This window comes from Gekko japonicus, unplaced genomic scaffold (assembly GCF_001447785.1).
Source record: "Gekko japonicus isolate JY-2015 unplaced genomic scaffold, Gekko_japonicus_V1.1 scaffold200, whole genome shotgun sequence".
In the NCBI taxonomy this organism is placed as follows: domain Eukaryota; kingdom Metazoa; phylum Chordata; class Lepidosauria; order Squamata; family Gekkonidae; genus Gekko; species Gekko japonicus.
The window spans coordinates 1,085,158-1,099,057 of record NW_015160214.1 but is presented as its reverse complement, the minus strand read 5'-3'; the positions used below and the strand labels follow the sequence as shown (position 1 = coordinate 1,099,057).

Below are 13,900 nucleotides of genomic sequence, written 5' to 3'. Positions count from 1 at the left end.
ATGTGACCCTTGCCAAGAGTGTGGTGAGATTTTCAACAAGTAGGAAGGGTGTGAGAGAGGATGGCCAGTGCACAATTGAGCAGCAAGTTTAGGTTTTTTAATATATATATATTTTTTTAAATGCAGTTTAAAAAAACCCACAAATCAGCCTTGAGCCTCCTTTTGGGTGGGTGGGTAGGTGAAGACGTTATAAATATTCATATTAAAATTACTGTATTAAAAATGTGAAGTACTTGCTCTTAATTACTTTGCATAAAGTGGGCTATAAGTAAAGGCAGCACACTGCTATGCTTTCTCTCCCAGCAACAGCTAGATGAGAACAGTCCCCTGGGAGACCTGCTTGGAGGTGTCCTAGATGTTCCATCCTGTCAAATCGGTAAACTAACTTTTTACTTTTTGTGTGAGAGTGTTAGGGATGGGACAACTAACTTGATTCCTATTCTGTTGGCTTCTCCCATTTCATCTGGTCTCTCCTTTCTTGCTACTGTACAAAGCTCTGTTACTAAGACTTCAGTCCAAGGCAAAGGTGTATGCTTGCTTAATTTGTAGACTGGTTGCCAGCCCTGAGGACTTAGAGAAGGGCACTGGCCTGTGACCCCAGAGCCTGACACTGATTCTCCTCGCACTTTCTCCTCCCACAGCTATCCGCCCCGAGGGGAAGAACAACCGCATGTTTGTCTTCTCCATCAGCATGGCTTCTATCTCGCGAAGGTCCCTGGACGTGGCTGCTGACACACACGAAGACCTGTTGGACTGGGTGAAGAAAATTCGTGAGGCGGCACAGACTGCTGATGCCAGGGTGAGAGATGCCGTCTCATCGGATGTTGTAATTATTAGATGCAAAAGCCGGTGGTACTTCTAGGAAGGTTATGCTGGGCACCATGGGAAGTGTGTGAAAATACCTTTTGCACAGAGCTCCCTTAGTAGTAAGGCTCTTCCTCTAGAAATTTCTAAGAAACTGAGGAAGAAAAAGAGGGTACCTTTTAAATGCCTTTGTCTGTGGCAAAAGGTGCTCCATCGATGTCTAGCAAATCTCAGTGAAATCATTTGCCCTGCTGTTCCTCACTTGTGATCAGTGTTGATGGCGCATGCTGCTGTTGCAGCCAAGTTCATTCCTGTGCCATGTTGTAAGCCCTGCGGGTCTTTTTTCTTTGGCAGCTCTCAGAAGGCAAGATGATGGAGAGGAGGAAGAAGATCGCACTGGAGCTTTCTGAGCTTGTCATCTACTGTCGCCCTGTCCCCTTTGATGAAGACAGTAAGTGCAGTTTCCTTTGGTTATATACAGCACATCATGACTAGAGGTGACAGCCCAAAATCTGGGATGAATTCAGCCTCCGAACTACAGATAATAACTGCTTGGTAGACCTACCTCTTGTTAAAATGATGTAGCAATTGAACTTTGCTGTCATGTAAGTAGTTCTGATGGATCTTGGCCAGTTGTTTTCCCAACTTGTTCATTTATGTACCACTTTTCATGAATTTCAGACAACTGAAGGGCAGAACAAGGGAGCATAGAATTTGCTTTGGAGCTTGAAAAGGGTCTTGTGAGAAGGGTGTGTTGCTTATACTTGAAATAGTAAAACTAGGTGTGAGAAGTTAGTTGAGCCAGAAACCTTGGGCATTCTGGTGCTCTGCCTTCCTGTTTGGATACCAGCAGTAGTTGAATGAAGGCTTTATCATAGGTGTTGTAAAGTTGCTCAGTAACCGTGGAGCAAAATAACAAAAGGGTTGCAAAGTCCTCCATGCCCCAGTAGGAGTCGCCAGAGTTTGCCATGATTTCCAGGCATGGACACACAGAAATGCAAAAATACACCTCCACCCCACCCCCCAAGAATCAGCCCTGAAATTCTGACGTCAACTGATTGGTTTTTTGAAAAGTCTGAAATGAATCTCTGCTCTGCAGACTTGCAAATAAATACATTTTCCATTAGTTTAATTCTGCCCCTGACTTGGATGGCCCAGGCTAGCCCAACCTCATCAGATCTCGGAAGCTAAGCAGGGTTGGCCCCAGTCAGTATTTGGATGGGAGACCACCCAGGAACACACCAGGGCTGCGAACCAGATGCTGGCAATGGCAGAGTCTTCCTCTGAACACCTCTTGCTCTGAAAACCCTGTGGGATCGCAACAAGGCAGCTGCAACTTGATGGCACTTTCCACCACCACTTTGATTTTAAATAGATTGAAACCCATTTCTTCTTGTGTATTACGTGGCTTGCATTTTATGAGTTCGTTTCAACACCAGCATGCTTTTGTCACTGCTTGTGGTAGCAGCTTCCTGACCAAAGTCTGCCCCGTTCCCCCTACAGAGATTGGTACAGACAGGGCCTGCTACAGAGACATGTCCTCCTTCCCTGAAACAAAGGCGGAAAAGTATGTCAACAAAATCAAAGGCAAAAAGTTCCTCCAGTACAACCGGCTACAGCTTTCCCGCATCTACCCCAAGGGACAACGCCTTGACTCCTCCAACTACGACCCCCTGCCTATGTGGATCTGTGGCAGTCAGTTGGTGGCACTCAACTTTCAAACGCCAGGTCAGAGCTGCCTTCCTCCCATGGATGTGTTCTGCTTCATAGCAACTCTTTGTGGTGACCACAGCTCACCGCATGTTTGCCCTACAGAAAGCTTTTTTTCCTTCTATGGAGTGGCTGCATGCATTATTCTACAACATTCTAAGCGCTCTTTTAGTGTAGTGGAGTTAAGAGAAGGCGGACTCTAATCTGGAGAACCGGGTTTGATTCCCCATTCCTCCACATGCAGCTGCTGGTGTGACCTTGGGTCAGTCACAACTTTGGGCTCCAGTGTTCACTTGTGTGTTCTCACAGACATAGCCTACTTTACCAGGATTGTGCAGGGAGAATGTGCTTTTCATAGTAGACTGCAAGTGGGGTGCACATGTAGATTCTTAGGATCCTGAAGCAGATGAGAATGTGCCTTGAGGTTATGCAGGCTGAGTATTCACTAGCACACAGGTGTCAAGCATGCAACCTGTGGGCCAGATCAGGCCTTCGGAGGGCTCCTATCTGGCCTGCAAGGAACTGGCTGCTTCTTTCTCTAGTTCTGCTACTGCGTCGCAGCTCGCTTTACCAGACTTTTTCAATCTCACAGGAGAGATAGATAGGCAAGCTTCGGTTTCCTGCACTGGCTGAGGCTTCTCCCCATCCTCCTCCCAGAGAGAGGGAGGGAACAAGCCAGAGCTTGCTTCCTGGCCAGGCTGCCTCAATCACACAGGAGACAAAGGCAAGCCTTTCTTACCCTCCATTGGCTGAGGCTCCTCCCTTTCCTCCTACCTTGCTTTGTTCAGCTGCCTCAATCATACAGGAGAAATACAAAGACCAACAAAGATTTATTCAAGGTATGAGCTTTTGTGTGCCTTGCTACAGTGTGTGTTTCATTGGGCTTGTTATGCCAGGGCTCTCCTGGGTGCAACTGGGTTCTCCTCCTCTTTCTCACTGTATTCATGCTCTCCTTATCCAGTCTTTCTTAGTAGGAAAGCAATATGAACTCGTTAGATGAGAAATAACAACAAGCCAGTGAGATGGATTAGGCTGAGAGTGTGTATCCACACCAAGTTCACCTAGCACATTTCCTTTGAAGATGGGATTTTGAACCTGGACTTGCCAGATAGCAGGCTGATATTGACTGCTGTACATGGCTGTCCCTCTATTCTTGCTCTGCCTCATAAGAGTTGTAGTTATTTCTCTGGGGAAGACTATAGTTTTGTAGACAAGTGCATAGCCCTCGGTCTGTGTCAAGATGCCTTCTCATGTTCTTGAACAGCACATGAAGCAATTTATGTACAAAAGCTTGCAATGCCCAGCCATTTCATGTTTTCCCCTGGGTCCTAGAGGCATGGTTAAAAAATGCTGGGAAAATGGCATTTTATTGCATAGGGTTTTGTTAATGTCATTTGGCACTGACATGGGAAAAACCTAAATTTAAGCATGGCGCTAAGAGTAACAAATCCGTGCTATTAAAATGGTGCTATGACTGTTTCTCTGTGTTTTGCAGACAAGCCAATGCAGATGAATCAGGCCCTGTTCATGTGTGGAGGTCGCTGTGGTTTCATGTTGCAGCCGGCCAACATGCGGGATGACATCTTCGATCCATTTGATAAGAACACCCTTCGTGGGGTCGAGCCCCTTTCCGTCTCCATTGAGGTTTGTGCTGGTTCCAACAAGTGATGTAGTAGATCCTTAAGGTGATGGATGTGTCTTTCGAGCATCGAAAAGATTGCCACGGTACATCATGAAGGAAAAAACAGTGTATACCCAACTGTGTTTGACATGAGATGTCTGTATTTATAATACGGCTTTGGCTTTGCCATAACAAAGTAGGAAGTATCTATTTGGGAAGTTTAGTGGGCTACTAAAGCTACAGCTTATACCAGTGGCCCTCAGTCCATGGCTTGTGGAGGGCTGTTCCTGCTGTCACCATCAGTGTTCCCTCTGAGGTAGTGTGAGCCAGCTCACAGTTTTTTAGCCTCTGGCTCACACATTTTTGTCTTAGCTCAGGAAGAGTGGTTTCAGAGCAAACTAATTTATGCAGTAGCCAAATCGCTCACTCACAACTGTAATGCCAGTAACTCACAAAGTAGAATTACAGCTTAGAAGGGAGCATTGGTCACCATCAACCAAAAGAGCTACATGGCTGCTCTGATCCCACCAAACACACACATGCAGTAGTCTAACATTTAGCTATTAATATTAACTTTATAACCTTTAGAATTGTCAGAGTACCTCTGCACATGTACCACTCCACCACTGTGGAACCTTAGCTAGCACTTATGTATCTGGAGTGAGGGCTTCCCTCTCTTTGCCTTTTTGCTCATTCCCTAGCTTGGGGCACAGCAGCTCAGGCAAGAAAGGGAGATTGCCAAGGTGCCTGGAGGAGAGTGAGCTGATCATGGAGAAATAAAAGCAGCACAGCCCCACTGTGGCCAGCTTGCCCTTTCCCTAGGTGGCTGACAAAGTGGTAATGTTGGTTTTACTACCTCTTCTGTGTGGCCGGTTTGCTCTCCTCCTGGCAGTTGCCCAGGTGCTGGGATGAGAATGCAGAGGCTGCAGCCCATTTAACTAGATAGCCTTTGGTTAGATGATTGATCTTCAGCCTCTCCAGATGTGGGGGCCACCTTTAATCTGTAAAGGGCAGCACGAGACGTATGAAGTTGCAAGCACAGAACATCCGTCGCATGAGTGGACGAGAGAGAGCCACAGTTGGGATCTCACCAGTGTCTAGTTTAGACAATGTACAGTGGACAGAGAGAGTCGGGAAGAGGCAACGGGTGTTAAGCACCAGGAGCTGTATAGTACTGAGAACCATACCGAGGGTTATGGCTCTGAAGCAGTCGTCTCCATTACCATGTGACGTGGACTTCTGCTGCTCCTCTCACCTTGCATACAAAGAGTGGCGGGAGGCAGGATGCACACGACTCTGCACTAAGAATGGGCTCAAACTGAGAAATGAACCGCAGTTCGAGCATGAACCAGGCTGGTTTGTGGTTCGTTTCAAACTGGTCCGTTTGGTCTCATAGTTCCTGAATCCAAAAACGAACTGCATTTTCTGTGGAGAGTTGTTTGGTTCATTAGAGTGGTTCATTCTCCAGACAGCCTGGCGCTGATTCAATCAATTCCTAATAGACAACGCTGGGGGAGAACTTGTGGAGAGCCCTAGAAACACCCATAGCAGTTGTCCATAGCTTGATTGGTAGCTCTGGGAGCCAACCACGAAGCTCCCGTTCTGCTCTGTAGGAGGAGATTGTGTATATATACCACACCCTGACTCAGCTGCTTTCATTTTGCAGCAGGAAGAGAAGGGCGTTAGTTGTTGTATGAGTGCAAGTTTGGAAGAATTGCTTGCTGCATGGCTGATTTAAGGGGAAGCTAAGCTTTCTTGGGGCACCTGCTTTGGGGGGCTATAACTCAGACTTCCCAAATCCAGTGTTTGCCAAACTTGGAGGGTGGGGGCGGAGAGCCTGCTGAAGATTCCTTGTGAGTTTGGCATCTCGAAGTCACAAGGGGACTGTTCTACCACCTCCCAAACTCATGAACCGAATGAACCACCAACTGGTCCAGGAAATGGGAAAAGTTCATGATTCATGTAATAAATGAACCATGAACCACCATTTTCCCAGTTCATGCCCATCCTTACTCTCTACACATGCACGCTAGCAGCAGGTCTTTCCAAAAATCTCTATAACATTGATAGAGTAATTATGGCTCCATGACTCCCTTGAGAGCCCTAAAGCAGTTTGAGGAACATTGGGCTAGATGAGAACCAGCATGGAGTAGTGGTTAAAAGCAGCAGACTCTAACCTGGAGAAACAGGTTTGATTCCTCACTCCTCCACATGAAGCCCTCTGGGTGACCTAAGGCCAGGCATAGTTCCATCCGAACTCTCTCAGGCCCATCTACTTCACAGGGTGCCTCTTGTGGGGAGAGGAATGGAAAGTTGATTGTAAGCTTCTTTGAGACTCCTTAAGGTGGAGAAAAGCAGGGTATAATAACCTACTCTTCTTTATCTATAAGAACGTAAAAGCAATCCTGCTGGATCAGACCAGTGAGGGTCCATCTAGTCCAGCATTCTGTCTCACACAGTGGCCAGTCAGTCAGTTCCTCTGGATGGCCAACAACAGGGCATAGAGGCCGAGGCCTTCCCCTGATGTTTGCCTCCTGGCACTGGGATTCAGAGATTGACGGCCTCTGAACGTGGAAGTTCCCCTCAGTCACCATGGCTTGTAGCCACTGATAGGCTTATCCCCCATGAATCTATCTAATCCCCTTTGACAGCTGTTTGTTCCTGTGGCCATCACAACATCCCCTGGCGGCGAATTCCACATTTTAATCACTCTCTGTGTGAAGAACTGTTTCCTCTATAGTCTGCTGCTGTGTCATGGAGCCTCGTATGTTTATGTATTATGAATAGTCTCTTATCTTTTGAAATATGTGAGGTAAAGCTAGACTCTGTACAGTTACAAATGCTTGGTGGCTATGACATTTTCTCCCCGGTGGGGAGTGGGATATGATTTCACAGAATGGCCTGTTAAATATTTGTTATATATACTGAAAGGGATGAGAACAGAGAGTCTCCAGAATAGTTGTGGGGAGTTTGAAGTTGTGTCAGCGTTTGAAGCGTTTGAAGCGTCAGTAAACACACATACCAGGTTGGCTAGTGCTGACTATACACAGTGGTTTTATTTACAGAGATATTTACACACAGTCCTGCTGCACTTGTGGACTCCAAATCGTCATGCAGTCCGTCAAAGTGCTTCGCATACAAATACATTCACCAGAGTGAATAACTACTCACTCCCTGTACACAATATATACAACACAGCACCAATCAGAGTCCAGTGCTGACTCATGGTGACATCATTTAGGCTGATGCAATCCTGTACCTGGTGACACGTCACATGACTTCTCAACTGTCATCCCAGATCAGAATGATCTATACCATATATCTTTACCCAGGCTGTCATCTTGTCCCCATACAGAACAGTATGCCGTCAAACAGTTCTCTGGAGAACAAAGTTCACAGGATGTAGTCTTCTGCCACCCACAGGTGGCACCCTCTGTTTAAAATTGCTTTTCCCATTTCTTGAATTTTGTGCAGTATTTGGCTGTGGGTTCCTGGGTTTAGGCTGCACTACACGCATGCCTTGAGTGGTGAGGCTGCACCAGATCCTTAGTGGCACCTTTTTTAGACAGACATGCAGACTTCAAAAATAAATCAAAGAACCACTTGTTCCTATTTCCCAGAGAAACCAGCTCTGCAGAATGCTGTCCTGTCTGGCATTCGTGAAGCCACACCTTTCCCAGCGTAGACCTTTTTTAAAGGCTAAAAAATCCAAATGCATTCGCTTTCTTTCTTTTTCTTAAGGGAAGGGGGAGAAGGGGAGAGGAAGCACCGATTGTGGTGAATAAACATGCAGGAGGCCTGAAAGTGCTTCTAAAAATGAAAATTGCTGTCTGATGTATGTGTGTTAGAAAATTCAGACTAAAGTCAAAACTGGATATGTGACGTATAGCGTAGGCAGGGAGCAGTAAAGTTCTCCCAGTGCCAGGAAAATATCCCTCTTGTCTCTGGGAGAAGGTGCATCTGTATGCAACCTGCAGCTGTGGCCTCAGGTGAAGTGCAGAACAGGGGATGCAGAGCAAAGTGGTCTGTTACTTCCATGTCAATGTGTGCCGCTACCCGTGGCAGGCTGCTTCTGTTCTGAGAGTAGGAAATGGAAAGTCCAGGAGGTTGGAAACAGCCTCTGAGAGGCAGGTCGGGGGGGTGGGGCTTCGAAACTTCCACTGCTGATGCTGTCTGAGCTGCATTGTGCTTGATCCAGTTCAAGTCGGTCACGACTGAGACCTGGTTTTACCCATGCAGGGAGAATGAGGTGGCAGAGCCAGCTGCGGTGATAAACCGGACTGTACCACAGCAAGCAGGCAGTCCCGGTTAAAAGTGCTCCTTCACATAGCAAAACTCCATGCAGATAGGAAACAAACACTGCAGGGAGAAAAGTGTCGGTCCCCTCTAGGTTTTCTTCCCTACTTTTCTGTTTGCAAGGTTTTTTTTAATGATAGGGAACAGTTCCAAAAGTCCACCAACCAGTGTTCCCACTAAGCTGCACTAGTGTGAGCTGGCATATTAATCTTTAGTCTGTAGCGCATGGATTTTTGGCTCAGCACAGGGCATGCCCGGCCCAGCTGCTGGCCACATGTTATTGACTGTTTCTTCCGTGATGAAAAGTATGCTGAGCTATCCCCGCCATCACCACCCTGGCATATTTTCAAATTCTGTTTTGTCTTGGAAACTGAACATGGACTAGGAAAAGCACCAGAAATGAATCATAGAATCATAAAGTTGGAAGGGACCTCCAGGGTCATCTAGTCCAACCCCCTGTATAATGCAGGAAATTGACAAATACCTCCCCCTTCACACACCCAGTGACCACTGTTCCATGCCCAGAAGATGACAAAAAAAAAACCCTCCAGGATCTCCAGCCAAACTGGCCTGGAGAAAAATTACTTCCTGACCCCAAAGTGGTGATCAGCATTTCCCTGGGTGTGTAAGAAAGGGCTACAAGAACTAAGCACTGAGTCAACTCTTCCTGCCCTCCCTCTCATGATCTGCCTAAGAAGTAAAGGCTTAAAATAAAAGCTTAGAGCAGATTATTTTGTACTCTTTTCCTGGGTCTTCTAGGGGTTGCACAAGCTACTCTGCAGCAGCCCGTGAGCTACCTGTTGGAGACCCCTGAACTGGAATAAAATTTTGCAAAGGAGTATCAGCGTTAGCCTGTTGTAGCAAAATAAAACAAAACTCTGGTGGCACCTGAAAGACTTAACAAAAAAATTTCGTTACGCCCACAAAACATCATGTTGAAATAAACTTTGTTAGTCTTTCAGGTACCACTATATTTTTGTTTTCTTTTGCTAGAGTAATTGGACAGGGGACCACTGCCTAACTTGTCAAATGTAAACACGAGCCAAGACCTAGATTAACTTCCTTTTCTTTTTTAAAAAGTCATGCCTTTAGCAGAGAGAACAAAGCCTGTGAGTCCTAAAATAACAACGAGACTTTTGGACATCAGCTAGATGAACCGGGGTACTGTTCTGTGTACGCTGGAAGACTTACGAAAAGCAATCATGTGATTATTGTGTGTGTATCTCTTCCCCACCGCACAATGTGTAGGTCCTTGGGGCGCGACATCTTCCCAAAAACGGAAGGGGAATTGTTTGTCCCTTTGTAGAGGTTGAGGTGTCTGGAGCAGAGTACGACAGCGCAAAGCAGAAGACGGAGATGGTGGGTGAGTTCCTGGACCCAGTCCTGTACCCCTAAAACATTTATCTCTCTATATCATCCTTACAGACCAGCTTCCTCCTTGTTGCTAGGCTAGTACTTAGTGGGTGATCTGACACTTGGGGGTCTCTTCCTGTTGGCCTCTTCCTCTGGCTTTGTGCTGCTTGCTTCCCCTTCATGTTTTTAGATCAGCGTATGAGGGCCACGGTTCACAGAGAATTCAGCACTGCTTCGGCCGGGTAGCCTCAAGTGGCATTTGGGCCCTTTGATGTGGCTAAAAGTGTTTCCTGTTCACTGAACCAGTCACAAACAATGCTAGGCTTTCTGTTCTCGTACTGAGAACGGAAACCTCAGCAATTTGCAGAGGTAAGGCTGCAGCGAGTGAATTGCTCACCATGCAATGGATCCTTTTGGTGGCTGGAACAGATATAGAGGCGTAGTTGATGAGACACTGTCTTTTTGTTGAGCCAGGGAGTGGCTTTCAGTAGATGGAGGCTTGTGAGCGACACTGAGCTCTGCCTTGCATCATGACCATTCAGAAGGCAAAACATGTCCATTTGGGTCTTAGACCATGTTTGGTTCTGCAGGCAAAGTGCAGTCTTAGCTGATGGCTCATTTTTTTGGTTAGTTCTGCTCAACCATTGGTTGCAGTTATTTTGAGTTTGAGAGGCAGATCCAAGAAAGCTTAATATCCAGCACTTGCACAGTCCTGCGGTAGTCAGCCAGCACCTGTTCTGAAGAACTCCGCTAACAAGCTAATGTGTTCTTGGCAACGAGGGTCCCGTTTGCACACCGCCAAGAAGTTGCTAGAACAGTTCTTGCCTACACGAATGAAGAAATGTCTTCTCGGCATTTCGCTGTGTCCCAATAAGATGGGAACGAGTCCTTCCTGTCTCTCTTGCTCCGGGTGCATTAGGAACAACCGCAGGTGAAAGATGGTGACCCCTGCAGAGTAAACATGCCGGGCTCTGCCTGTTTTTACCAGTTAAGCTAGAGAGCCAGTGTGGCTCTGTTGGAGGTGGCTGTTGGAATTGGGTCTGAGCTGTCTTTCTTCAGACCACAAGAGCTCTGCTGGATCAGACCACTGGTCCATTCAGTCCAGCACCCTGTTTCACACAGGGGCTCAGCCTGAACCCAACTGAATGGATTTGGGCAAGTCAGAAACGCACAGTCACCGTTCTTCCTGAGGCAGGGCGAAGTCTCCCCACCTCTGGGGGCAGCCTCGGGAGGCAGTTTCAGTCTTGGACTACTGACTGAAATTGAATACGCTTATATGTCCCCATTTGCAGTGTGCAGCCATGTACTCTTTTGTGATGGGGAGGAGATGCTGTCAGATCAATGCTGCACATGCAGTTGGACTCTCTGGGATGTGTGGAAGCAGTATGCTTGCATCTACAGCAGAGGTACCTCTGGTCAGTGCATACTGCAGAGGACGATGTAGCGGTGAGGTTCTGGTGGCGACAGCTAAGAACGGAGTACACCAACTGCAGAAAGACTTAGGGTTGGATCCCACAGATCCATTCCAGTAGTGGTGGTGAGGTTTAAGTCTTGTGCAAGGAGCCTTCCCATGGTGCTCTTGGAGAAGGCTGCTTGCCCCAGAGAAAATTGCCATAGTTGAAATAAATCTGCAGAACCCAACCCAAAGAGATTTAGGTCATTTTGAAGAGGAACAGCTTTACTGTGACTTAAGCCAATTACTATTTGAAGTATCCTGTGACTTTAACAAATAAACCAGACAGAACTTCTATTGTCTTTGTTTACTGTAGTTGACAATGGCCTGAACCCTGCTTGGCCCCTGAAAAGCTTTCAGTTCCATGTCCATAACCCTGAGTTTGCCTTCCTCCGCTTTGTGGTCTATGAAGAAGACATGTTCAGTGACCAGAACTTCTTGGCTCAAGCCACATTCCTGGTAAAAGGCTTGAAGACAGGTATGTTGGGTAGTTTGGTTGGGAGGGGGGGGGAGATCTCTTGTTCTCTGGGGAAGTAGAGTTGTACAAAAACGTGCATTTGCCAGTTCTAATAAGAATGGAAGGTACAAGGAGTCTACAGATCTCTATGAATGTTATTGTGCAATTTGTTGTATAGTGGCATTGAATAGACCTTCCTGTGGAATCATTGTAACCTCATCCTGCAGATGAGGAAACAGCGCATTGCTGGTCCAAAGTGTTAAAACCTAAAAAGATCTGTAGTGTTTATTAAAAGCTGAGAAAGCCATGGTGCGTATCTTGAGGCTGCCTTACACTGAATTAGACCCTTGGTCTGTCAAGGTCAGTATTGTCTACTTTGACTGGCAGTGGCTGTTCAGGGTCTCAGGCTTCACTGACTGCCTGGTCCTTTCAACTGGAGATGATGGGGATAGAACCTGGGACCTTCTGCGTGCCAAACAGGTGTTGTACCACTGAGCCAGGGCTCCTTTCCCTTTCATCTAGCCCCCAGTATCTGCTCTGATCAGTGCCCAGTGGCCCTGACCTGTGTCCTGCACACCTATAATTCCACACTCTCCCATTCATCGTCCCTCTGTGTATCTTTCTCCCCTTTTGAGGAGAGTCCATGCAAAATAGACAGCAACAAGATTCTCAGTTCAGTTCTTTATATAAACAAACTCAGCAGAACTAAAAATCAAATAACCACACAACAGTTTTACCTAAATGTTATGCTGTTGTGAAATGCGGATTTAAAAATAAATCCTGTTGTGAAATCAGTATGCAATAAAAGGTACATGTTTGTGATTAGCTGGCCTCTACCACTAACTCTTCTCAGTAAAGATGATGTTGGCTTTTCTTTAGGATACCGAGCTGTGCCTTTGAAGAACAACTACAGTGAGGATCTGGAACTGGCCTCCTTGTTGGTGAAAATTGATATCTTCCCCGGCAAGGTAAATGGGGTGTTCTAATGTAGTAGCTCTCAAGCTTTTGTATTTTATGTCCCACCAACCTCTCTATCAAAGAACCCAGGTCCCCTCATGATAGAACCAAAAAGTTCACCTTTTTGAGGACATTTTATATCTTTACAGGTGTTCCCTTATTACTATTAGTGTGCCAAAAGATCACAGATGGATAGTCTGTGGCAGGTAGAGTCAACAGGAGATGGCATGTCACGCTTGCAAGTGGACATGGGGATTGAAAGAGAGCAAATTATGCAACCCCTGCCCTAATGTATTGGCTCAGTCTGTGAAGCTAGGAGAGCCTGCCAGATCTGAAGGAACAGGTGGTTTTAAGTGGCCTGTAGCTCTTAGGACTGCAGTTGTTGAAAAGCATCTTGTAATAGCTGCAATCCAGGAGGAAGTCCTTTTGTGCCTTCTCTAAGCTTGAGTATTGGGAGCACAATCCTTCAGGCTGGGCAAAGTGCAGTTGCTTGCATCTTTGACAGGGATTGGAAGGTGCAGACATATTATATAGTCTATGTTGCGCCATTGGCACTGGCTGCCTTTGTGGTTCTGAGCCCAATTCAAAGTGCTGTATTTAACCTTTCCGAGCACAACATAACCTGGCACCCACATCCTTGTGTACCTGACCTGCTTGCTTTCTTGGCAATTTTAATTTGAGAGCTGATTGTCCTTTTTAAAAAAAGACTTTGAGAATTTATGAGGCCTAATTGCAGGCAAGTTTATGCTTGAACAAAAAAACGCATACCGACAAATTGCTTAAAACGTGTATTCTAGTGTCTGGAGCAATATGGCTTAGCAGCTGCTGGGCCATAAAACCCTCAGTATTGTACCTGCTTGGCCACCTCAGAAATATTTGTATTGTGGGGCTTGGTAGAGATGCTTTACCTGGCTCTTAGGCCAAGGGAACAGCAGGTTCTTTAATTTGCCCTCCGGTTCTTGGCTGACTTGAGCTCTAAGACCAGGTTTCTCGCTTGAGTCCCACTCAGCTCTTTTGCGACTTATTTGCATTCACATCCTGGTTGCAGAGATGGAGAATTCCAGTGTGTCTGTAGAATTTCTCACCAGTAAGCTGGGCTGTAAATCTCCACAGCTGTAATGGGAGTTGCTTGCGAGGACTGCCTTCTCTCTGGCATTGAGAAGAATAGGACAGACTCTGCTCACCCCAAAGTTCTTGTCTTGTGTGTTGAAACCCCAGAGAACTAGGCCTACAGCCTGCTTGGCATTAA

General features: G+C 46.4%; 1 protein-coding gene across 1 annotated transcript in view; it reads left to right on the top strand.

Moving 5' to 3' along the window:
• Positions 1–13,900, top strand: part of PLCG1 (phospholipase C gamma 1) — a 118,359-nt gene that overhangs the window by 101,850 nt on the left and 2,609 nt on the right. The window contains exons 23-31 of the mRNA XM_015410362.1: positions 304–376; positions 642–799; positions 1,159–1,255; positions 2,308–2,532; positions 4,010–4,158; positions 9,680–9,794; positions 11,554–11,715; positions 12,574–12,662; positions 13,702–13,721. Of these exons, the coding sequence (XP_015265848.1) occupies positions 304–376; positions 642–799; positions 1,159–1,255; positions 2,308–2,532; positions 4,010–4,158; positions 9,680–9,794; positions 11,554–11,715; positions 12,574–12,662; positions 13,702–13,721 (1,088 nt within the window). The remainder of the gene's footprint in view (positions 1–303; positions 377–641; positions 800–1,158; positions 1,256–2,307; positions 2,533–4,009; positions 4,159–9,679; positions 9,795–11,553; positions 11,716–12,573; positions 12,663–13,701; positions 13,722–13,900) is intronic.